Source organism: Polypterus senegalus, chromosome 11 (genome assembly GCF_016835505.1).
Source record: "Polypterus senegalus isolate Bchr_013 chromosome 11, ASM1683550v1, whole genome shotgun sequence".
Lineage (NCBI taxonomy): Eukaryota > Metazoa > Chordata > Cladistia > Polypteriformes > Polypteridae > Polypterus > Polypterus senegalus.
In genome coordinates, this window is record NC_053164.1 from 44,866,450 (window position 1) to 44,892,360 (window position 25,911).

The following is a 25,911-nucleotide window of genomic DNA, read 5'->3' on the forward strand; positions in this document are numbered from 1 at the left end:
ACTTGTTTTGAATTGGAAAATGGATAGACGGATTCATATTCAAATTTTAAAATATTAATTGTACTTTTCTCTGAATTTTGTAGCAGGATTTTAAAGTGAGCAAATTCCATCATGCTACAATAATGTAGGAAAACTGAAGTAATGGCTGCATTTTAGGATATGAGGTAACTCCAAGTGCTGGGTTAGAGAGGCTGGAGTGACAAGTAGGTTTGGGTATGGCAGGCCTTTCCCATTAATTAGCACAGGACCGACTAAAGAGGTACTACATTTTGGTCCACTGCATCTATTATCACACTTAAGCATCTCAACAAAATATATATAAAGCAGCTTACCATAGTGACTATTGATGCAAGGTATTGATGGACACTTTTTACAACTAAAACATAGTTTGGCTGGTTTTTCCTTGAGCTAGAAGTAGATATGGAATGGTCATCTGTGTGGTTAACAGTCCAGTGCTTTAACTACTAAGCCACAATACTTGTTTAGAGGAAATGTTTCAAATTATCTATACTAATAAAAGGCAAAGCCCTCACTGACTCACTCATTCATCACTAATTCTCCAACTTCCCGTGTAGGTAGAAGGCTGAAATTTGGCAGGCTCATTCCTTACAGCTTACTTACAAAAGTTGGGCAGGTTTCATTTCGAAATTCTACGCGTAATGGTCATAACTGGAACCTATTTATTCTTCCATATACTATAATAGACTTCTGCTCGATGGCCGTGGGAGGCGGAGTTACGCCTCCCACGTAATTTAGTGCCTGCCTATATAAGGCCGTCCGTCAGCGGCAATCCAATAGAAACACTGCCGCTAAATATTCACGGGTGAAGGACTGTGCTTATGCAGACGAAGATGAGATGGTCAGGGTGGTGTTTGCCACAAACTCAGCGAACCTGCAAGATAAACTTTTAAGTGCCAGGTCTTAGCAAACATTAAATACAGCCGTGGGCATCGCACATGATGGCACCAGCACAGCTGGGAAACTTTGATGCATGTACACCGAGCGGCTCACGTGAACTGATGCAGTGCACAGACAAAAAGCAACAGTTCCAAAGAGTGCTGAACAAAAACCGAATTACACAATTGAGAAGGCAGCAAAAAAATATGAAGCGTGTGACAAATACAAGCATTTTCATAACTGCAACTACTGTGGAAACAAAGCACACGGTGGAAAAAGTCAATGTCCCGCTAAAGGAAGACAGTGTAAAAAACGTGCATGCAGTGTGTCACATCAGATAAAGAGGAAATCGAGCTGTTTATTGATGCAGTAAGAAACGAATCAATGAATGAAACCTGTTATCTTTACAATGATTGACAAACACGGAATGTAACTTGAACGCAACACATCCTACAAATACGAACCTGATTGAAAGAAATAATGATAATCAAATCCTTGATGACAGCAACACTCATAACACTCACAAAACTATTACTGTATATTGACAATCATGTTACGTTATTTTTAAAATGTTCCCGTTTCTTTTTCATAACTTCTTTAACACACTACTTCTCCACTGCGAAGCGCGGGTATATATATGTGTATATATATATATATATATACTAGCAAAATACCCGCGCTTCGCGGCGGAGAAGTAGTGTGTAAAGCAATGAAAAAAAAAGGAAACATTTTGAAAATAACGTAACATGATTGTCAATATTGTTTTGTCACTGTTGTGAGTGATGAGTGTTGCTGTCATATATATATATATATATATATATATATATATATATATCTATACTAATAAAAGGCAAAGCCCTCACTCACTCACTCACTGACTCATCACTAATTCTCCAACTTCCCGTGTAGGTGGAAGGCTGAAATTTGGCAGGTTCATTACTTACAGCTTCCTTACAAAAGTTGGGCAGGTTTTATATCGAAATTCTACGCGTAATGGTCATAACTGGAAGCAGTTTTTCTCCATTTACTGTAATGGAGATGAGCTTCAACGCCGTGGGGGAGTTTCGTGTGACATCATCACGCCTCCCACGTAATCACGCAGTACATAGAAAACCAGGAAGACCTCAAAAAGCGCTTAAGAAAACATGCATTATATAATTGAGAAGGCAGCGAAACAATAAGAAGCGGCGAGTGACATATACAACCATATTCATGAGTTCTGCTACTTCGGAAACAAAGCACGATGTAAACCTACACTTTAAATTAAGTTCATAGACAGGCTGCTACTGGCGTTTGTAATTTAGTGCCTGCCCATATAAGGCCGTCCGTCAGCGGCAATCCAATAGCAAACTGCCACGGGTAAATATTCACTGGTGAAGGACTGTGCTTATGGAGAGGAAGATGAGATGGTCAGGGTGGTGTTTGACACAAACTCTGCGAGAGAAAGTTTTAAGTGCCAGGACTAAGGTAACATTAAATAAAGCCATGGACATAGCAGGAGATGGCACCAGCACAGCTGGGAACCTTCGATGCATGTACACCGAGTGGCTCACGTGAACTGACACAGTGCACAGATAAAAGGCAACAGTTCCAAAGAGCTGAACAAAACCGAATTACACAATTGAAAAGGCAGCAAAAAATATGAAGCGTCTCATACATACAAGCATATTCATAAATCCAACTACTGCGGAAACAAAGCACGCGTTGGAAAAAGTCAATGTCCGGCTAAAGGAAGACAGTGTAAAAAAAACCCGTGCATGCAGTGTGTCAGGTCTCAGATAAAGAAGAAGACGAGCTGTTTATTGATGCAGTAAGAAACGAATCGATGAATGAAACCTGTCATCTTTACAGCGATTGACAAACACGGAATGTAACTTGAACACAACACATCCTACAAATACGAACCTGATTGAAAGAAATAATGATAATCAAATCCTTGATGACAGCAACACTCAGTAACACTCACAAAACAAATACTGTATATTGACAGTCATGTTACGTTATTTTTAAAATGTTCCCTTTTCTTTTTCTAGCTTTTTAACACACTACTTCTCCGCTGCGATACGCAGGTATATATATATGTATATATATATATATATAACCCGATCTACATACTCGAATAATGGATACTTTATTTGCCATCAATGATTGTTTTGGTAAAGCCATACTCAGTGTATTCATTAGATGAGCGGTAAAAAGTAAGGCGAGGGAGGATGACTCATTGAGGCATGCAGGCTGTAGTCTTGCGTCAACTCTATCTGAATTGCGATCACATTTGAAAAAATATATCTTTTCAAGTTCTATTTAGTCCATATGTGTCAAACTCAAGGGCGCGGGCCACATCCGCCCAGCGTGTAATTATATCCGCCCGAGATCATTTTATATACTGTATTATTGTTATTAAAGCCCGGGTATATGAAGCGCTGGTAACACAATAAACTACAGATCCCATAATGCAACGCTAGCTCACACGATGCTGAAGAGAAAAGTTGATTCTGAAAATAGAGCCTTTAAAAACCGATGGGAGGCTGAGTATATGTTTACTGAACCCGTGTGTCTCATTTGTGGAGCTATTGTGGCTGTAATTACAGAATTTAATCTAAGACGGCACTATAAAACAAAACATCAGGGTAACCTGAAAGACCTGAATGCAATGCAGAAGATACAGAAAGCAGAAGAATTAAATAAGAATCTGACACTTCAGCGGACGTTTTACCCGTGCACAATCACAAAGTGATTTCAATTGAGGCTGCTTTTATGGGAGACACAACCACTTGCCCCACTTTCCCTGTTACCAAGTAATGTTAAACCAAGTCGTCACTACGGTGTTCCCAAATCGCACTTTGCTGATAAACTGAGCGCACTGAGTTTGCACGGCGCTTTGGTGACTTTGAAGAACAAAAAAAGTCCGTCTACATGCGGCTCGAACCTTGTGCATGTTTGGTAGCACATATCTGTGTGAGAAGCTCTTCTCAGTGATAAAGACTAACAAAACAGCACACAGGAGTCGCCTCACTGATGAGCACCTGCAATCCATCCTGAGAATCTCCACAACACAGAACCTCACACCAAACAGAAACCAACCTGTTGCCAAAAAAAGATGCCAGGCGTCCAGCTCTAAAATCACATATGAGCAAAGACAACTGAATGATTTGATTTGTTATTGCTGAAAGGAACACATTTTATTTATATTTCCAGGTTTTGTTATGCAGCATGTTCATATTTGAATTTGTATAATTTTGACAGGATATATTTTTATGGAGAGCAAAATCTTTTGGGATATTTAAAATCTAAGTTTATTTTTTATAAAATATAAAATTACATAAGAGTAAAGAAATTTGAATGTTTGTTCTTTTAATGTTTACTTTATTTCTAACTTGTATAATTTAGACAGGATATATTTTTATGGAGAGCAAAATATTATAAGTTGTTTAAGGTTTGAGTTGATTTATTCAGGAATAATATTTCTGTCTGTTTTACCATTCCTACCAAAGATATTTCTGTCGACTAAATAAAAATTCCTTCTATTTAAAATTTAAATAGAACTTGAACAAATCGATAGTTCATAATATCCACGCAGACTTGCGTAAGAGCGGGAGTTATCCGTTTTAACAAGCAGCGTATTGCACTGATCTGAAATAGCTGTGTGTGTATATATGTAGATATGTATGTATATGTATATATATGTTTATATATGTGTGTGTGTATGTATGTATATATATATATGTATTTGTGTGTATATATGTGTGTGTATGTATGTATATGTGTGTATGTATATGTATGTATATATGTGTGTGTGTATATATGTGTATATGTATAGATATGTATATATATATGTTTGTGTGTGTGTGTAAATATATATATATTTATATATATATATATATATATATATATATATATATATATATATATGACAGCAACACTCATCACTCACAACAGTGACAAAACAATTACATTGACAATCATGTTACGTTATTTTCAAAATGTTTCCTTTTCTTTTTCATTGCTTCTTTAACACACTACTTCTCCGCTGCGAAGCGCGGGTATTTTGCTAGTATATATATATAGTGGATTGTGCTCGGCAGTTTATCCCGGCCAAGTCCCCCAAGCCGCTAGATGGAGCCCTCCCTGCAGTATGGAGGTGCCCCTAAGACCAGCAGGGAGTCATGGACTATGTAGTTTTTATCCTCAGCCCTGCTGGATACCACAGGGGCCGCAAGAGGGAGCTGCAGGGAGAACCAAAGACTTATTTGTGCACTATGACCCGGAAGTTCATCATAGGAAGAGCAACGGGCTTCCGGGATGAAGAAAAGTATTTTTTACCTGACCGGAAGTGATACAAGATCACATGGACTGGGGATTGGGAACACTTCCGGGTCAGGGAATATAAAAGGACTGAGGGAGCTCCCAGACGGCGAGCTGAGCTGGGTGGTAGGAGGGCAATGCGTCTGGGAGTGGAGGATTGTGATTATTATTGATTTATTATTGTAATTGTGATTTATGAATATAGTGGAGTGGAGGGTGCTTGGTGCACATTATTATAATAAATATAATCATTGTGGCAATTTTACCAGGTGTTTGGCGTGGTACCTGAGGGTTCAAGGGAGCACTCCTGCCCCCTACTGCGACACTGGCATGGCCGGCAGGATTCTCTGGCCGTCCGTTGGCAGGGGACCTGCATTTTAAACAAATTTTGTGTGCGCAGACGACCCTAAGAAGGTCCCGTTTGAACGTCCGAAGGTTGAAACGCTACCCTCTACCAAGAGCACTGCAATAGAAAGCCCTACCTGAGGGTTCAAGGGAGCAATACTGCTCCCTACTGCGACAATATATATATATATATATATATATTTACACACACACATATAAACATATATATATATACATATCTATACATATACACATATATATACACACACACACAAATACATATATATATATATATACATACACACACACATATATAAACATATATATACATATACATACATATCTACATATATACACACACAGCTATTTCGTATCAGTGCAATACGCTGCTTGTTAAAACGGATAACTCCCGCTCTTACGTGCATCGTATTTGTTCAAGTTCTATTTAAATTTTAAATAGAAGGAATTTTTATTTAGTCGACAGAAATATCTTTGGTAGGAATGGTAAAACAGACAGGAATATTATTCCTGAATAAATCAACTCAAACCTTAAACAACTTATAATATTTTGCTCTCCATAAAAATATATCCTGTCTAAATTATACAAGTTAGAAATAAAGTAAACGTTAAAAGAACAAACATTCAAATTTCTTTACTCTTATGTAATTTTATATAAAAAAATAAACTTAGATTTTAAATATCCCAAAAGATTTTGCTCTCCATAAAAATATATCCTGTCAAAATTATACAAATTCAAATATGAACATGCTGCATAACAAAACCTGGAAATATAAATAAAATGTGTTCCTTTCAGCAATAACAAATCAAATCATTCAGTTGTCTTTGCTCATATGTCATTTTAGAGCTGGACGCCTGGCATCTTTTTTGGCAACAAGTTCGTTTCTGTTTGGTGTGAGGTTCTGTGTTGTGGAGATTCTCAGGATGGATTGCAGGTGCTCATCAGTGAGGCGACTCCTGTGTGCTGTTTTGTTAGTCTTTATCACTGAGAAGAGCTTCTCACACAGATATGTGCTACCAAACATGCACAAGGTTCGAGCCGCATGTAGACGGACTTTTTTTGTTCTTCAAAGTCACCAAAGCGCCGTGCAAACTCAGTGCGCTCAGTTTATCAGCAAAGTGCGTATTTGGGAACACCGTAGTGACGACTTGGTTTAACATTACTTGGCAACAGGGAAAGTGGGGCAAGTTGCACTGGTGCATTTGTGTCTCCCATAAAAGCAGCTTCACTTGAAATCACTTTGTGATTGTGCACGGTAAAAGCGTCCGCTGAAGTGTCAGATTCTTATTTAATTCTTCTGCTTTCTGTATCTTCTGCATTGCATTCAGGTTACCCTGATGTTTTGTCTCATAGTGCCGTCTTAGATTAAATTCTGTAATTACAGCCACATTAGCTCCACAAATGAGACACACGGGTTCAGTAAACATATACTCAGCCTCCCATCGGTTTTTAAAGGCTCTATTTTCAGAATCAACTTTTCTCTTCAGCATCGTGTGAGCTAGCTTCGCAATAACTTGCAGCATCATAAGCTAGACTTGATTAACGCGTAAGTGTTAGGCAAGGCAGCTGAAGCGCTGCATTATGGGATCTGTAGTTTATTGTGTTACCAGCGCTTCATATACCGGGCCATTAATAACAATAATACAGTATATAAAATGATCTGGGGCGGATATAATTACGCCGGGCGGATGTGGCCCGCCCTTGAGTTTGACACATATGGACTAAATAGAACTTGAAAAGATATATTTTTCAAATGTGATCGCGCAATTCAGATAGAGTTGACGCACTACAGCCTGCATGCCTCAATAAGTCATCCTCCCTCGCTCTTACTTTTTACCGTTCATCTAATGAATACACTGAGTATGGCTTTACCAAAACAATCATTGATGGCGAATAAAGTATCCATTATTCGAGTATGTAGATCGGGATATATATATATACATATATATATACCCGCGTATCGCAGCGGAGAAGTAGTGTGTTAAAAAAGCTAGAAAAAGAAAAGGGAACATTTTAAAAATAACGTAACATGACTGTCAATATACAGTATTTGTTTTGTGAGTGTTACTGAGTGTTGCTGTCATCAAGGATTTGATTATCATTATTTCTTTCAATCAGGTTCGTATTTGTAGGATGTGTTGTGTTCAAGTTACATTCCGTGTTTGTCAATCGTTGTAAAGATGACAGGTTTCATTCATCGATTCTTTCTTACTGCATCAATAAACAGCTCGCCTTCTTCTTTATCTGAGACCTGACACACTGCATGCACGGGTTTTTTTTACACTGTCTTCCTTTAGCGGGACATTGACTTTTTCCAACGTGTGCTTTGTTTCCACAGTAGCTGGATTTATGAATATGCTTGTATGTATCAGACGCTTCATATTTTTTGCTGCCTTTTCAATTGTGTAATTCGGTTTTTGTTCAGCGCTCTTTGGAACTGTTGCTTTTTTCTGTGCACTCGCCAGTTCACGTGAGCCGCCGGTGTACATGCATCGAAGGTTCCCAGCTGTGCTGGTGCCATCTCGTGCTATGTCCATGGCTGTATTTAATGTTACCTTAGTCCTGGCACTTAAAACTTTCTCTCGCAGTTTCGCTGAGTTTGTGCCAAACACCACCCTGACCATCTCATCTTCCTCTGCATAAGCACAGTCCTTCACCCGTGAATATTTACCCGTGGCAGTTTGCTATTGGATTGCCGCTGACGGACGGCCTTATATGGGCAGGCACTAAATTACAAACGCCAGCGGCAGCCTGTCTATGAACTTAATTTAAAGTGTAGGTTTACATCGTGCTTTGTTTCCGAAGTAGCAGAACTCATGAATATGGTTGTATATGTCACTCGCCGCTTCTTATTGTTTCGCTGCCTTCTCAATTATATAATGCATGTTTTCTTCAGCGCTTTTGGAGGTCTTCCTGGTTTTCTATGTACTGCGTGATTACGTGGGAGGCGTGATGATGTCACGAAACTCCGCCCCACGGCGTTCAAGCTCATCTCCATTACAGTAAATGGAGAAAAACAGCTTCCAGTTATGACCATTACGCATAGAATTTCGATATAAAACCTGCCCAACTTTTGTAAGGAAGCTGTAAGGAATGAACCTGCCAAATTTCAGCCTTCCACCCACACGGGAAGTTGGAGAATTAGTGATGAGTCAGTGAGTGAGTGAGTGAGGGCTTTGCCTTTATTAGTATAGATATATATATATATATATATATATATATATATATATATAGTGGCATCCGGCGGGGCTGGAGCCCGGCCAGGATGACCCAGGAGGACCGCAGGAGGGCTTGTACCTCCTCCAGACCGCGAGGAGGCGACCGCCCTGGTTATGTTGGGGGCCCCGGGTAGAGGGCTTGGAAGCCCAGCCCTGTAGGGACCCGTGGCCACCGCCAGGCGGCACCCCGGTGCCTGAACAACCCTGGAGCCCAGCACTTCCGCCACACCAGGAAGTGCAGGGGAAGAAGACAGGTGACACCCGTAGGGCTTCCAGGTGCACAGCCGGCACTTCCGCCACACTAGGGCGTGTCTGCGGAGGAGTGCCGGGAAGCAGCTGGAGCCCATCCGGGTTCCTATTTAAGGGGCCGCCTCCCTTCAGTCGAGAGCGGAAGTCGGGTGGAAGAGAGACGGAGCTGGAGAAAGGACTGGAGGCGGCCAGAAGGCGATTGGACAGTGTGGCCTGGACATTGGGGGATTGGTGCTGGAGGCACTGGGGGTGCATGTAAATACTGTAAATAAAGGGTGTGTCGGGTGAACTAATGATGCCCGTCTGTCCGTGTCCGGTTTTTTATATACTGTATATATATATATATATATATATATATATATATATATATATATATACTGCTCAAAAGAATTAAAGGAACACTTTTAATCAGAGTATAGCATAAAGTCAATGAAACTTATGGGATATTAATCTGGTCAGTTAAGTAGCAGAGGGGGTTGTTAATCAGTTTCAGCTGCTGTGGTGTTAATGAAATTAACAACAGATGCACTAGAGGGGCAACAATGAGATGACCCCAAAACAGGAATGGTTTAACAGGTGGAGGCCACTGACATTTTCCCTCCTCATCTTTTCTGACTGTTTCTTCACTAGTTTTGCATTTGGTTACAGTCAGTGTCACTACTGGTAGCATGAGGCGATACCTGGACCCTACAGAGGTTGCACAGGTAGTCCAACTTCTCCAGGATGGCACATCAATACGTGTCATTGCCAGAAGGTTTGCTGTGTCTCCCTGCACAGTCTCAAGGGCATGGAGGAGATTCTAGGAGACAAGCAGTTACTCTAGGAGAGCTGGAGAGGGCCATAGAAGGTCCATAACCCATCAGCAGGACCAGTATCTGATCCTTTGGGCAAGGAGGAACAGGGTGAGCACTGCCAGAGCCCTACAAAATGACCTCCAGCAGGCCACTGGTGTGAATGTCTCTGACCAAACAACCAGAAAGACTTCATGAGGGTGACCCAAGGGCCCCATGTCCTCTAATGGGCCCTGAGCTCACTGCCCAGCAGCATGCAGCTCGATTGGCATTCGCCATAGAATACCAGAATTGGCAGATGCACCACTGGTGCCCTGTGCTTTTTACAGATGAGAGCAGGTTCACCCTGAGCACGTGACAGAAGTGAAAGAGTCTGGAGAAGCCATGGAGAACATTATGCTGCCTGTAACATCATTCAGCATGAGCAGTTTGGTGGTGGGTTAATGATTGTCTGGGGAGGCATATCCATGGAGGGTCACACAGACCGCTACAGGCTTGACAAAGGCACCTTGGCTGCCATTAGGTATCAGGATGAAATCCTTGGACCCATTGTCAGACCCTATGCTGGTACAGTGGCTCCTGGTGCACGACAATTCCTGGCCTCATGTGGTGAGAGTATGCAGGCAGTTCCTGGAGGATGAAGGAATTGATACCATTGACTGGCCACCACACTTTCCTGACCTAAATCCAATAGAACACCTCTGGGACATTATGTTTTGGACCATCCAATGCCACCAGGTTGCACCTCAGACTGTCCAGGAGCTCAGTGATGCCCTGGTCCAGATCTGGGAGGAGGTCCCCCACAACACCATCTGTCATCTCGTTAGAAGCATGTACCGATGTTGTCAGGCATGTATACAAGAACACAGGGGCCATACAAAGTGCTGCGTACAATTTTGAGTTGCTGCAATAAAATTTTGGCAAAATGGACTAGCCTGCCACATAATTTTTTCACTCTGATTTTTGGGGCGTCTTTGAATTCAGGGCTCTGTAGGTTGATCATTTTCATTTCCATCAAGCGATGTGGCATCCTTTCGTTCCTAACACATTACCCAGTCTATATCAGTATAGATATCCAGGAGGATTTCTTTTTTCCATTGAGATCTGATGTGTTTTCAAAGTGTTCCTTTAATTTTTTTGAGCAGTTTATATATTATATATAGAGAGAGAGTCATCCGTTTTAATAAGCAGCGTATTGCACTGATACGAAATATCCTGCCCAGTTAATTATTTAGGAATGGATAAATAAATTAAGATTTTGTACAAATAATGCTTTTCATTTTTCTTCCTTGATGGATTCTGGCACCCCCAGCAACAGTTGCTCGCACCCCAAAGAGTGTATATATATGTGTGTGTGTGTATATGTATATATGTATGTATATGTATATATATGTGGGTGTATGTCTATATATATATATATATATATATATATATATATATATATATATATATATATATATATATATATATATATGTATTTGTGTGTATATATGTGTGCGTGTATGTATGTGTGTATGTATATATATATATGTGGATGTATGTGTATATATATATATATGTGTATATTGTCAGAGATGCCAGGGGCAACGACCCGGCCGGGATGCAGTGAGGGACCGGAAGAGGGTGAAGGCCCACCCTGGATCACGTGGGGGCCGCCTTCCTGGTTGCTCTGGGGGCCACGGGTTGAGGGCATGGAAGCCACACCCTGTAGGGGCCCGTGGTCACCGCCAGGAGGCGCCCCAATGCCTTGGGGACCTGTTACCTCAGCACTTCCGCCACACCAGGAAGTGCTGGGGGGAAGATTAAGGCGGATACCCAGAGAGCTGCCGGGAGAACAGTCGGCACTTCGGGGGAGTGTCCGAAGCACCTGAAGCTCATCCAGGTCATGTATAAAAGGGGCCGTCTCCCTTCATTTGAGGCTAGAGTCGGGTGGAAGTAGGAAGAGGCAGAAGAGGAGTGGAGGCGGCCCGAAAAGAAGGCATTTGTGGCCAGGACTGTGATTATTGGGGTTTGTGCATGGGACTGGGTCTTAGTGACCATATTATTTGTAAATATTATTGTAAATAAATACGTGTGGTGGTGATGATGAACAACATGTCTGCCTGTCTGTGTCCGGGTTGGCTCCTCAATATGTATATATGTATGGATATGTGTGTATATATATATATATATATATATATATATATATATGTTTATATGTGTGTGTGTTAATATATATATATATATATATATATATATATATATATATATGACAGCAACACTCATCACTCACAACAGTGACAAAACAATTACATTGACAATCATGTTACGTTATTTTCAAAATGTTTCCTTTTCTTTTTCATTACTTCTTTAACACACTACTTCTCTGCTGCGAAGCGCGGGTATTTTGCTAGTTAATATTATAAAGCAAAAACAGCAAGTCCATAATCATCCATCCATCCATCCATCCTCTTCCACTTATCCCAGGTCGGGTCACGGGGGCAGAAGCTTGAACAGAGACGCCCAGACTTCACTCCCCCCAGCCACTTCTTCCAGCTCTTCCGGGGGAATCCCGAGGCGTTCCCAGGCCAGCCGGGAGACATAGTCCCTCCAGCGTGTCCTGGGTCTTCCCCGGGGCCTTCTCCTGGGTTGGACGTGCCCGGAAAACCTTGCCAGGGAGGCGTCAAGGTGGCATCCTGATCAGATGCCCAAGCCACCTTATCTGACTCCTCTCAATGCGGAGGAGCAGCGGCTCTACTCTGAGCCCCTCCTGGATGACTGAGCTTCTCACCTATCTTTAAGGGAAAGCCCAGACGCCCTGCAGAGGAAACTCCTTTCAGCCGCTTGTATTCGCGATTTCGTTCTTTCGTCGTTACCCACAGCTCATGACCATAGGTGAGGGTAGGAACGTAGATCGAATGGTAAATTGAGAGCTCTGCCTTACGGCTCAGCTCCTTTTTCACCACGACAGGCCGATGCAGAGCCTGCATCACTGCGGATGCCACACCGATCCGCCTGCCGATCTCACGCTCCATTCTACCCTCACTTGTGAACAAGGCCCCTAGATATTTGAACTCCTCCACCTGGGGCAGGATCTTGCTCCCAACCCTGAGAGGGCACTCCACCCTTTTCTGGCTGAGGACCATGCTCTCGGATTTGGAGGTGCTGATTCCCATCCCAGTCGCTTCACATTCAGCTGCGAACCGATTCAGAGAGAGCTGAAGATCACGGCCTGATGAAGCAAACAGGACAACATCATCTGCAAAAAGCAGTGACCCAATCCTGAGTCCACCATACTGGACCCCCTCAACACCCGGGGTTGTCCATAATCAGTTTGTGTAAAAATAATTGTGCATATGGCTGCTTCATTTTTTTCTGTACAGTTGTTTGCTGCATTTCCACAATTTAACAGTTCAAATTTAACAATTTAACAGCTTATACAATAGTTAACATATTTTCCTCACTGCTGTACTGTTTTCTGATTTACTTTTATAATTCTTTTGTGATCTATTTCTTAATTGAATAAAAAACACCAGAGCTGAAATGGGAAAAAATTAAGGGAACACTTAAAATCACACACTGATTCTCGATGAACGAAATATTCGAGTGCAAAATCTTTACATGGTAATAAGTGTGTAATTTGTTGAGAACAAAATGATGTAACAACAGTCAATGAAAACCAAAATCACAAAACCAATTAGGGCTGAATTTGACATCATACTGAAAATCAAAGTCAAAAACTGAAATCACAGGCTGTTCCATATATAATATCTGGGGAAGCTCCTGATGAGATGGCGCCCTGGGTTATCTCCTCCCAGACTTGGATCAGGGCATCAGAGAGCCCTTGGACAGTCTGTGGCGCTACTTGGTGGCATAGGATGTGCAGACACCTAACATTCCAGAGGTTCTCATTTGGATCCAGGTGTGGATAACACGCAGGCCAGTCAATGGCATCAATGCCTTTGTCATCCAGGAACTGCTTACGTGCTCTGGCCACATGAGGCAGGGTATTGTCCTGCTCTAGGAAAAACCCAGGGTTCACTGCACCAGCATAAGGTCTGACAATGGCCCAGAGGATTTCATCCTGGTACCTAACAGTAGTCAGAGTACCGTTGCCTAGCATGTGGAGGTCTGTGTGACCTTCCAAGGATATGATTCCCTAGACCATCACTGACAAACCGGTTATGTAGGATGATGCTGCAGGCTGTATAACATTCACCACAGTATCTCCAGACTCTTTCACAATTGTCACATGTGCTTAGTGTGAACCTGCCCTCATTTGTGAAGAGAAAAGGGCACCAAAGGCGGAGATGCCAATTGTGGCATTCTGTGGTGAATGCCAATCGAGCTGCAAGGTGATGGGATAGGTTGTGTGCACAGGTCCTACTAGAGCACATCGGACTTTCATGCCACCCTCATGAAGTCTGTTTCTGACAGTTTGGTCAGAAACATGCACACTGGTAGCCAGCTGGAGATTGTTTTGTAGGGCTCTGGCAGTGCTTCTCCTGTTCCTCCTTGCACAAATGAGAAAAAGAAAAAAAGTGTCAAGGCAAAGAAAAGGTCAAACCGAAAATGTGAAAAGAGAGTATCAGAGTAAAATTGTTTCAGTGACCAGTCATAAGTGACCAGTATTCAAAATTAAAAAGAAAGTGAGTAGCTGGATTTGGCCCGTCTCAGATAGAAGTGACTGTTTTGGAGGGAATTTTCATAGTGATGCACTGATGATATCACAAAGGGTGCAGAGCCAGGGCATCACTGGGGAATCTTTCAAAAACTTCCAAAAAAACACCAAGAAGAATTTTCAAGCCTTAGGAAAACCCAAGAAAATGGTGGGTATATGGTGGGTATATAACAATATGGTGCTCAGTAGCCCCACCCCAAAATGCTTCTTCCCAGTCAAAGACAGCCTAGAAGCAGAGTCAAAACTACCAAAGTAAGCACAGCAGATTAAGGGGAAGAAAATAATTAGGCAAGAAAGACATTGTACATGCCACTAAATTAATCAGGGTGTACTATAATTGTGATGCCAAAGAGGTCCAAGAGTTTTTATTGTCGAGACTGAGATGGACTCATTGTCAGTGGATTCCAAGGATTTGACAGCTAGATTCTTCTAAGAAAATTAAATTCAAGAATCAACTGTCAAAACAAAGCATTTCATCATTCTGACAATTATTTTGCAAGTTACGGTACAGGTCTATTAAAATGATTTACACATTATCAAGTTTCTTCATTAGGTTTTATTTTATTTCTCTTATGATGCTCAAGGGGATGGGGCAAGGGGATGTTTTCTTACGATGCCTTGGAAATTCAGAAAAAATAGGAATGTTTGGTATTTCCATTTTGAAATGATATGTTTGGAGATGGGTATTGGTCCCTTCACTGTTATTACTTTAAATTATATATGCTGGTCATAAGTCACAACAGTTGATGATATAATTTGTCATTATAACCCTAACTCCATGATGGTACACACTCACAGGTTTAAATAGAAGCATGCACAAAAATTAAAGCATAAGAACAAAACCTTTTCACAAGGTTTAAACTGATTAAAAACACCTCAATCACTAATCCATAATATTTAAAAATTTTACTTATGTAAGATGTTCAGTAAGATACTTTACAGTTTTAAACTTAGCATGATTTAAGGTGCCAATGATTTGTTTACAACTTGATCTCCATGATTTATAAAAAATATTCAGAATTAAAAATATATGATTATGTTTTAGATTTGTTGTGTCCGCACAACAACTAGATACTAAGAAGATGCAGACAGAGAAGAGAAACAGTATCAACCTAAAAACATGAAATCAGCCATGGAACATTTTAATATAGGAATCTAGAATGTAATACAATCAGCTTTATAAACTTTACTAAGACATTTTTAAATGCAATATTTAAAGATATGGCTCAACATAATATAATAATCACAAAAATTAAAACATTATATACCTGTTGTGAATTATCCATCTGGTCCTCATGAATCCTTTCCTGGACCAATTAAACTATCAAAGTAAAAGAAAATTGATGAATTATTGAATTTGTTAGCGACAGGCATTTCCCTAAAGAATCTAGAGTGTGCAGAAAAGCAGGCCAGTTTCACAGAAGATCACTTAAAATAAAAAAAAAAATAGAATCCATCTACATCTGTTAAAATGTTAGATTTTCTGTAGGTTAGCTATACACAGGCTATACTTTTTTACCTTTCCATCAACATCATTATTTACAAGGGCATTTTGGTCACTATAAAACTGGTATGTACTGTATATCATAAGTTGAATAGAACTTACTCAAGACAATACAACATTTAAAGCAATGTCAAATACGATGTAATCGATAAATTAGAACTTTTCTGAATACAATTGCATGTGATGCTTCATACCCAGACTTTCCCCACAATACTACATTTGGCAACACATTACATGACCTATTCTTGTGATTTTTAATCATAGCCTTTCTTTACATAATTTGAGTGAGTTATGGCACTTGCCCTTGATAACTTCTGATGATAAAATCAAACTAAGTTTGATGTTACATTAAGTCCTATTGATAGGTGCCTATCAGGGCAAGAGTTGACAACCAATGAGCACTCAGCTCGAAGTACAAGGCATACCATTTGATCTGAAGGCAAATAGAAGAGAGGCTTATATGTTTGATGTCTCATATTTGTCATAAAACAACAAAAGAGGAAAAAGAAAAAGGGCTGGTGCTATAGTTGAAGTTACCATACCTGGAATCATTATTAAAGTCATCAGTGTTGTAAGGCAACAAGTTATTTGGTTGTCAAAATGCATCAAGCCAGTGATACTTCTGAAATTTGAAACTGTGCTAAAAGGTGATGATACAGTCATATAATTTGTCATTTTGTATGATTTTTAACTATGTTACCTGATGTCCTGAAGGTAATGAGATCCGGCAACTGCAGTCATAAAATTTGAACGTGTAGTGTACCACTGGCCAAATGTACAACCATGAAGATCAGACAATATCAAGGTCTTGCAAAATATAATTTAAGGACAAACCAAGATCAATGTTCACTTCATGTGAGGTGGAAGAACTGAGAATGACCCAAGGGAGAAGGAAAGGACTGTGTCTTGTTTACTTTGGTGCTGTACTGTACTGTGCTCTGGAGAGTGAGGAGAAAGCGCTGCCCCAGCTCTGAATAAAAGGGCGTTGTGTGTTGCACTTGTATCGCTGCTTGTTTGTGTTGGGTCAGGTTGGCTGTACACGTCCTGGGCTATCACAGATTCTAAGGATTAATACCCATACCCTGACAGGAGCTGCTGATTAACCATGCATACTGCATCTTTGTGAGTTAGTCGTTTGTATAAAAATATAAGTAATATAATACTTATAAACCATTACTAACCCTCATATTCTGTTTCTATTCTCAGTATCTTGATTTGGCACTTGGTGCCATTGGTATACTGATAAGCTGTTCTTCTGCATATGGAAAAGTCACCTCAGATAAAACAGCATTAAAATCTTCACACTGAAATCAGACTGGACAGCCCAGCACAAACTCCATTACTATATGCCTAGGAGTGGATAGGTAGCTGGTTGTCTTCGACCTTCTCTTTTACAATTTTCATATCCTCTGTTATAAACTGGCCATAGTTCAAAAATGAATTAATTGGCATACTGTATATTGTTGGCTTCCACTTACGTTAATTAGTTTCTACTATGTTTTCTGTGCATTTTAACAAATCTGTGTCTTAATTATTTGCTAATTCTGCATTTAATAACTATATAATCTATTGTGGTAGAAGAAATGGGACGACTGGCATTGTGACAGTGTTGCATGGTTTCTTATCTGGCCAGGCAGCTGTTAAGAAGGAAGGATATGGCTTGACAGGCAACCTGACTGACTTGGTTAGTGGTACCTTTCACAGTCAGGAGGCCATTATGAGAGAAGGACAGAGAGTGACTGCCTCCTGAGGCTTTGTGTTATAGTGTCCCTGTGGTATGGTCAATGGGAGTTCTAGTTTTGCTGGATAGCCGTGTTGAGGTTCTCGGATGCCACTAGGCGGAGCTCCTGCTATGGAGAGGTTCCACAGACTGGCAATCCTGTTGTACCAAAGTTATCTAGGGTTCATATCGAAAAGCAGTCGCTCTGCTTTATCCATCAGTTAGAGTCGGGAGGTGATGGACAATGCTTGCTCGGTGGAGAATGGAAGTGGAAAAGCAAAGGAAAGGAAAGAAACAAACATGAATTGTGACTGATGTACCAGGTGATAAAAACCTGTAAAAGATATTTTGTTTAAATAAAAACTTCTTTCCGTGACTGTCTGGTTTGGTTGTGTCTAGGTGTTTGGGGTGCAGGTGCACCCCCCTACAAGTTACAATATACTTGCATTTTTGTTCGCCGTGCTCTGGTCTTTTAGTCACTGAAAATTGTATTACATAGTTTATTACTATCTACATATTCACTGCATTCATTTCTAAATTTTGTGTAGCTTTATGCTATATGTTTCTTGGGAAACTATGCCCAAGATTGAAATGTGGGAAATCTAAGGTGTTATCTGTGAACTGTACACATATTAAGGATAAAAAGATGATTGGCTGTAACATCCTACACATGTAACACTTGTGGCTGTTTATTATTATTAAGTGTTAAAATACTGAAAAAAGAAATGTAATCTATTAATCAGTGAGTGGTGATCATGCAAAATGTCACCAAAATAGAAAGAAAAAAAAAAAGATATTCACTTAGAACGCAAACAAAAGGAAGACTTAAAAAATAACAACTAAAGTGAAAAAAATGTTTTGAGTTAAATTATAACTTAAAAAAATGAAGTTAATCATGTTGTGTATGCACACTTACATCAGGCCAGAAGTTCTTGGGAAATTTTTCTTTCTCGAGAGAAGGAACATCATCTAGGGAGCCAAGATGGATGTTCTGTCCACAAACAGCTTTATACTCTTTTTCTAAAGTGGGGGAGGAAAAAAAATCAATGTTCCCATGTTATAGTTATCACAAACCCATCAATGATTAGATGAAATGTTAGAATGTTCTCTATCTGACTGGATTTCTTGGCTTGAAGGAAACAAATCTGAAAAAGAAGAATGCTTGATAAGGGTGGAAGGAACATAAAAATGGTGTATAAACCAGTAAGGGCACGAACAGACTAGAAGTAAAAACATTTTTGTGCCTGCCTATTACATAAGTACTCAGTACTTATTTATGTAATGATGGAGGTAGAAGAGCCGTGCGATGAACTGGCACCTTGTCCAGGGTTTGTTTCTGCATTATGCTCTATAATAGCAGGGAAAGGCTTTAGCACCCACACCACCATGACCTTGCTCAGGACTATGTGCGTTTGAAAATAACTGAATGACTGACTGACTGACTGAAGGCAGAAGATTCAAATTTAAACAACTCATTCACAGCTGAAGTAGTGCAGGTTGCTCCAGTTGTTTTTTCTGAGTAGTTATCCAATTATTATTTTTAAAGAATTTTGTTTAAATTCCACTTTAGCTACTAATTCACTGTTACTAACCTTCAAACCCTACAGAATCAAGAATGTAAATAGATTTGAGTCCCAATGGTGTAAGGGATTTTAAACAAGTAACTGTAGTAATGGGCTAAATCACTTCACCTTTTGTTTCAACTTTTCAAATACACAAGAAGACAGAGGGTTCTTTTATCTGCATCTTGTTCATGGAAATCAATGCAAAATATAAGGACTCACATTTCCTTAAATTGAATGAATAGAATGAATTACACTGCAAATATTATATAAAATAAATAATATATGGAAAATGTACAAATTAAAAAACAAAACAGAAGAACAGAACATAGAAAAGGATTACCTCTGAAGTCATATTGATAGATCTGTTTGATTGATCTGTGAATTAAATACATGTTTCCCAGAGCCTACAAGCAATAAAAAGATAAAAAATATATTTATTATTCATCTAGAATAAGTTTATTACCTTTTAAGCAAAGAACCTTCTTCAGACTGGTAACCAAAAATAAATTCCTAAAAAGTCTTACAATGCAGGAAGTCCTTTATCTATATGCCAGACATTCATGGTAAGTTTTTAATTTTAAAAAAATGACAAAAAAAAAAATCAAAGTTAACTTTTTCCCATTACTATGTTAAAAATACATAGAAAAATATGATTATACAATTAATGATTAAATATTTACATACTTATTTCAGTAAATAAGTAGCGAACTTAACTAAAAAAAAAAAGAAAATCTCAAAAGTATGACAAACGGAGGTCTGCACTGAAATATGTTGTATATTTGCAGTGATGATGTCACACGTCACAAAGTTCAAAAACAGCTGAGAAAGCCACAACAAAGATGGCTGCTAAAATTAAAATAACTCACCAAAAAAGGTGGCAGTATGACATTACTATCAAAATGATAAAAGTAAAAAACACAACAAAACTTAAACAAAATCTCAAATAGGTGCATGAAATTAATTAACTCACAATACTTTAGTTCCAATTAAGCAGATGTAAAACTGACAAATTTTAAGATGTGGGTGCTATGCTGCTGCCTCACATTAATGAGACTAAGGAATCACATCCCAGGTGTTCTCTACGTGAATTCTGCATGACTCCTTATATCCATGTGGATTTCCTCCAACTGCATCAGTTTCTGGTTTCCTTCCACATTCCTGCAGATTAGGTGAATTGCCTTTACTAAATTGGCCTTAGTGAGTGTTTATGTGTGAGTGTATTAACCCCTCCGATGGACTGGATTGTTCCTGTCTTCCGCCTGATGCTTGCTGAGATAGACTTCACCTTCTCAAAGACCCTGCTCAGAATAAGCGGGTTGGAAAATGGATAGATGGCTGGATTGGTTTTGAGATGTTGCTGTTTCTGAGTAAGATTATTTTTAGGTAAAGAGTCATTTAAACTGGCTTCAATATAATGTTGAACTATGTTTACTATATGATGCCTAGAATATTTATTTATAAAGTTATTTTGAGTTGGTAACAAGGAGTATTTCTGGATGCCTCAACAAATAAATGACCAATCAAGGTATCAATCAGAGCAAAACTATATTTAGCATAATACATCGCCTACGACAAAGATCACTGAGGTGTTGTTATGAGATACATAAATTGTTTAAGGATTATTGTGAGTGGCAAAGAGACCAGGAGATGATTAACTGAGGCAGAGACTTGGTCAGGGAAATCAAATTGTCAAAAAATCAGACAACCAAAAATGGACTACGCAAAATACTCAAAAGTCAAAGGGAAAATTATATCAAAATCAAAACTGCCATCCTACCACTACAGTCTTCTTGCAAAAGAACACTAATAAAGATGAACATATAGTATCCACCTGTGGATAACACATTGTATGATTACCACCATATTTATAGCTTAGCTTCTGTGACATCACTCACGCAATGTCTCTAGCATGACAATCAAAGACATGTGATACTTCCAAATGGCACTGGATAAATGAAGAATATGAAGAGAGAACAAAAATAAACCTTGTCAAATTAAATCAAAATAAAAAATAAATCTTAGAAATGGAATCTTCATATCCCAACACCAAAAATAAACAAAAACACAAGTGATTAATATTACAGTTGCGCCCAGATACCACTCTAAGTAGGTACTATTGTTTCATTAGCTATACTATACCAGCAAGGGTAAGCTCCTAAAAAACCCGTTGAGGTTGTTCCCAAAACTCATCTCAATTATTTCTGGAGGCCATGTATTTACATAAACTCCAGCTCTATTAGTTGCAGTTTGAAAGTACAGACTTGTTTTTGTTAGGTGTATGTGTGTCCTTGAAACACAGGCTCATGTTATCATAGTATGTCCCTTCTGACATTATTAGAAGCATTACCTCCAGAAACCAAAACCAGATACAATCATTGTTCATGTGTTGGCTTGGTCCAATGGGTTAAAATTCTGCATCTGGTTGTCTTTTGTGTTAGTTTTTCAAGTTGCTTGCAAACTCCTTTCTACATGCATGCCATACTGGTTTGTAAGCTGTAAATTAGCCTTGATGTGGGCATATGTGTGTAAGTTGGACTTGTAATGGGCTGACACCCAGTGCAGGATTACTTCCTGTATTGTGAACAATACTGCTGGGATAGTACTCTGTTCCCAACAGTGTGGCATGAACGCATCATCCTTGCTTATTAGAAACCTCAACTGCTGATATTTCCTTTGAATTATTGCAAGGGTATATACTGTATGTCACTGATTTTTGCTTTTGACTATTTTTGCAGTATGTCTTTTTCCTAGACATTCTTATCTCCTGGTCTATTTACATTTTGTACTTTTCAGAATAAGTCTTTTTTCCAGTAAAGGCTTCATAAAAATCTAATAAATCTGCAAACTCATATTCAATTTGAAATGGTTACCAAAAAACAGTCTCAAACTTGATAAAAATTTAAATCATATAATAAACCAAACTGTTCTAATTAGATCATTTAGAACATCTCCCTATTTAAGGTGACAAGAGAAAAGTCATCGTGATCAGAAGACAGATTCTTGCCCTATGATGTCAAGAACTAGATGGGTTGCCCAGCTTGGACTGGGAAATTTTCTAAATCAATTGGCCTCAGTTAAAGTGTCGTTGGTTAGTTGGATGTATCAAAAGTACTATGTAACTGAGTACTTTTCTGTATACAATAGCTGTATATTTTTGCATATATATATTTTGCAAATAAGGAGGGGATGGTAGGTGGATGTAAAGGGGAGGGGTAGGCGTTGTTGAGGTGGGGTTTGGAGGGTGTTGGTCATAACATCTAATTTATATGTTTGAGGGTGTTGGTCATAATGTCTTAATTATATGTTCATGTTCTTATTTTCAAGCCTGCATATGCTGGGTTTATGTCAAAATGTCTGTTAATGGTATTTTCAATGTATAGCCACATTTCAGCCAGTTCCCTGGCACTTTTAGCCTTGAATTTTACTTGCTCCGAGGCCCATTTAAATGTGTGTTTGGTTGAAATTGTATGTGTGTAAATCAGAGACCACAGGTCTGACAGTATTGCAAAGTGAATTTTAGAGGGGTTTTATGGGCTTTAGGGAACCCATAGAATTTTGTCAATTTATGTCATATATAACATCACAATAGGTAATGATAAGCAAAACAGCCAAGATTCATTTTGAATACACTACGTTTCTCATGCGAGTTTGAAATTGTGAAACTTAATAAAAACAGAATGGGGGTGGGTAAAAAAAAAAAAAAAGATAGCTCCATAAGGGTTTGGCAACACCACAAATACTGGTTTTGGCAACACTTTTCTCAGAAAGGGGTCCAAGTGTATGCCCTAGATGCACCATCATCCGAATTTCAGTTTTTTTTAGCTGAACTGGAAATAGTGTTTTTTTTTTATGTGTTGAGTGAGTAAATTTGGCTTCTTTTGGTTTGCTGACGATCAACAATTTGATCATGTACTGCTCTCTCCAAAGAAATGAAATGAATTGCAAGAGAAGTATTAATTGAAAAGACTTTTAGGATTCACCCAGTCTGGGTTTTACTTCTATTTCTTTTCTTGGTAAACCCCACAAGCTGTGAAAAAAATGCATATTTAATTTGAGCCATTCAACCATAAGACATTTTAAGAAAACACACCTTTTTGTCTGCCATATGATGGGGGAATGTGACTGATTTTTTTTTACCTCTATTCCACCACATCTCCTTTAAATGTGTACTATTCTGATAATATTTATAATTTATGTTGTTTATTTTACAGTATTTGTATGAGATGTTGTTTTCTATTATAAGCAGCTCCAAAGCTAAATTCCTGTGCATTAAGTATTGGTGAATAAAAGTGATTATGATGTTCTCATTTTCAAGAGTTTTCCCACTCATTCTTTTTTATAAGCAGTTATTCATCCTCCTTACTTCACTTTTGTAACCTCTTTATTTTTTACTTCTACTGCTCAAAGTCATTCAGTTGAGTAAAGAGAACTACTTTCGTCTTAAAATTAAATGGAGCTCATAATCAACTGATTTGTCACAGGGACATATTAGGACAATAACATTTAAAATGAACTAAAGCACAGAGCTCTTAGGTGTAATTCTTCTTTCAACTTCTCTTCCTAGTTCACCCTTTCACTTTCTTCCACCTGCTCTGCTTTTTTTTTTTTTGCTTGCCTCATTCCTTACACATTTTCTAAGTCTCCCTGTCATCGCTGACAATTTTTAATGTACTAACTGCCTGCTTCACTGAACTGATTAATCGGGGCCTGTAAAATCAATAACAACAGAAAATTAAAACAATTTTAAAGTGATTAAGTAGTTGAACAGCTGTCTCCCGTCGAGTGCCACAGGCAGAAGAAAAATATGTCTGTGTCGAGTGGGTTTGAGGCGTGACACTCTGCAGCTCCAGCAAGTGAAATATCTTCCAGTAAACAGCAAATTTATCTTTTCAGTAAAGTGATCCACATTTAATAGGACAGATCTGTCCCCTTCACCAGCACAGGGCAGCCCACTGCCAGACAGTGAGATGCAATCTCCTCCCAGGATGACAAGGTTACACCATGCCTTCACAATGAATAGACACAGACATGCAAGCCATACTGAACAATCATTGATTACAGCATAAGCAAAAAAACTGTACATGCAGTTTTGTAGCTGTGTTAACAATTGAGATCTACTTTTGGTGTACAGAAAGAAACTGGCATACACCATATACAAAGCAGCAACACACATTTTCTTTATTAGCCTTTTCTAACAGCATTCACTGCCTATACAAATATTAACGCCCTACTTTTTCACATTGCATAGAGAAAACATTTGAAGTCATAATGCATTTGCTTGGTAATGTTTTCTACTGTTGAGCAAAGTGAAATATTTTGCCATTATAAAGTTAAATAAGAATAAAAAAATATAGATTATTCTACAAATATGAATACAAATGGAAAATAAAAAAATCTATAGGAATTATTTTCCCAAATCAAAATGTGGCACAAGCACCTATAACAGAAATTAGAGCCTTACGTCTTTTATGCAAAGTGGTTTATTTACTTTGCACATGTGGACACTGCATTTTTTTCCTCACAAAATCACTCTTGCTCCCTCAAAATTAGATAAAGATTGTTGACGAACATCAATGTTCAACTCTGGTCACATATTGCTAATTGGCTTGAGGTTCAGACATTTACTGGCCCACTCCAGAAAACTGTCCATTTTGTTAACATTGCTTTGGTTGTATATTTGAGAAAAATCCCAGTCTACAAGTCAGGCTTTATGTGGTGCTTGCACCAAATAAAGTACTTAGCAGTGAGTTTTATACAAGTTAATTTTCATCTCACTAGGCCAAAGAATTGTCTTCTGGAGTCAGCAGCACTCCTTAAAAAGGTACCAATTGTATTTTAACAAATTTTAATAATTGATGTAATGTTACAGTCTTTCATAAAGCCTAGTCTTATGAATCACTTCAGAAGTTGTTGCTCTAACCAGCTTCTCCCGCCTAAGCTGCTAAAATCTTAAATTACTGGATAAACTGTAAACATTTCCCCATTCTGTTGGTGTTCATCCTGATTATTGTCCTTATCAAATGGTCTGTAAACAAGCCAGCATTCACAAAACTGTAGTTTAATAAAAGTGTTGTTTTTTTCCCTAAAATACTCGCCAAACTGCAAAGGTAGAGTTTAGAGCTTAAACCACTTAATTATTACCTGGGCTTGGCACTGTACTGTGAAGGGTGAAAGCCGGCTGACATACAACACAAGGTAAGGCATAGTGTTTTCAAATTAACCTCATAAGGAGAGACACTTATCATATGACTAAATGAGAAACTGATGTAAAAATTGTATGTGTAGATGCAGGCAAATTTTTAAAAATTAAGACAAAAGCAGAAAAGTTGGTTAACATAGGTTAAAAATTATTTGTGTTCTGCCTTGTGACAAATGAGATGCTTTCATCAGAATTAATATAGCTGGCAAGAAACGAACAGGAATGTAAAATTTGTTGACATTTACAAATACCACAGTCACCTCACTTTGACTGATTAATAGCTGTTAATCATTAAAAACAGACTCCCAAATTACTAAAACAGAAAATAAAGCAGATTTCACAGAAAAGGTGTTATTTATACATTATAAAAATTTGTTTTTATATTAAGTGAATGCACAGACTGACTCTTTACATTACTGATAAGCATTTTATGCATAAT

At 38.8% G+C, this 25,911-nt stretch overlaps 1 protein-coding gene across 1 annotated transcript in view; it reads right to left on the reverse strand.

Annotated features, from left to right (window-relative positions):
* The window catches only part of inpp5l (inositol polyphosphate-5-phosphatase L), a 125,749-nt gene that overhangs the window by 24,664 nt on the left and 75,174 nt on the right, over positions 1-25,911 (reverse strand). Inside the window, exons 5-7 of the mRNA XM_039768483.1 lie at positions 19,614-19,677; positions 18,625-18,728; positions 15,753-15,805 (exon numbers count right to left, since the gene is read on the reverse strand). Coding sequence (XP_039624417.1) covers positions 15,753-15,805; positions 18,625-18,728; positions 19,614-19,677 — 221 coding nt within the window. The remainder of the gene's footprint in view (positions 1-15,752; positions 15,806-18,624; positions 18,729-19,613; positions 19,678-25,911) is intronic.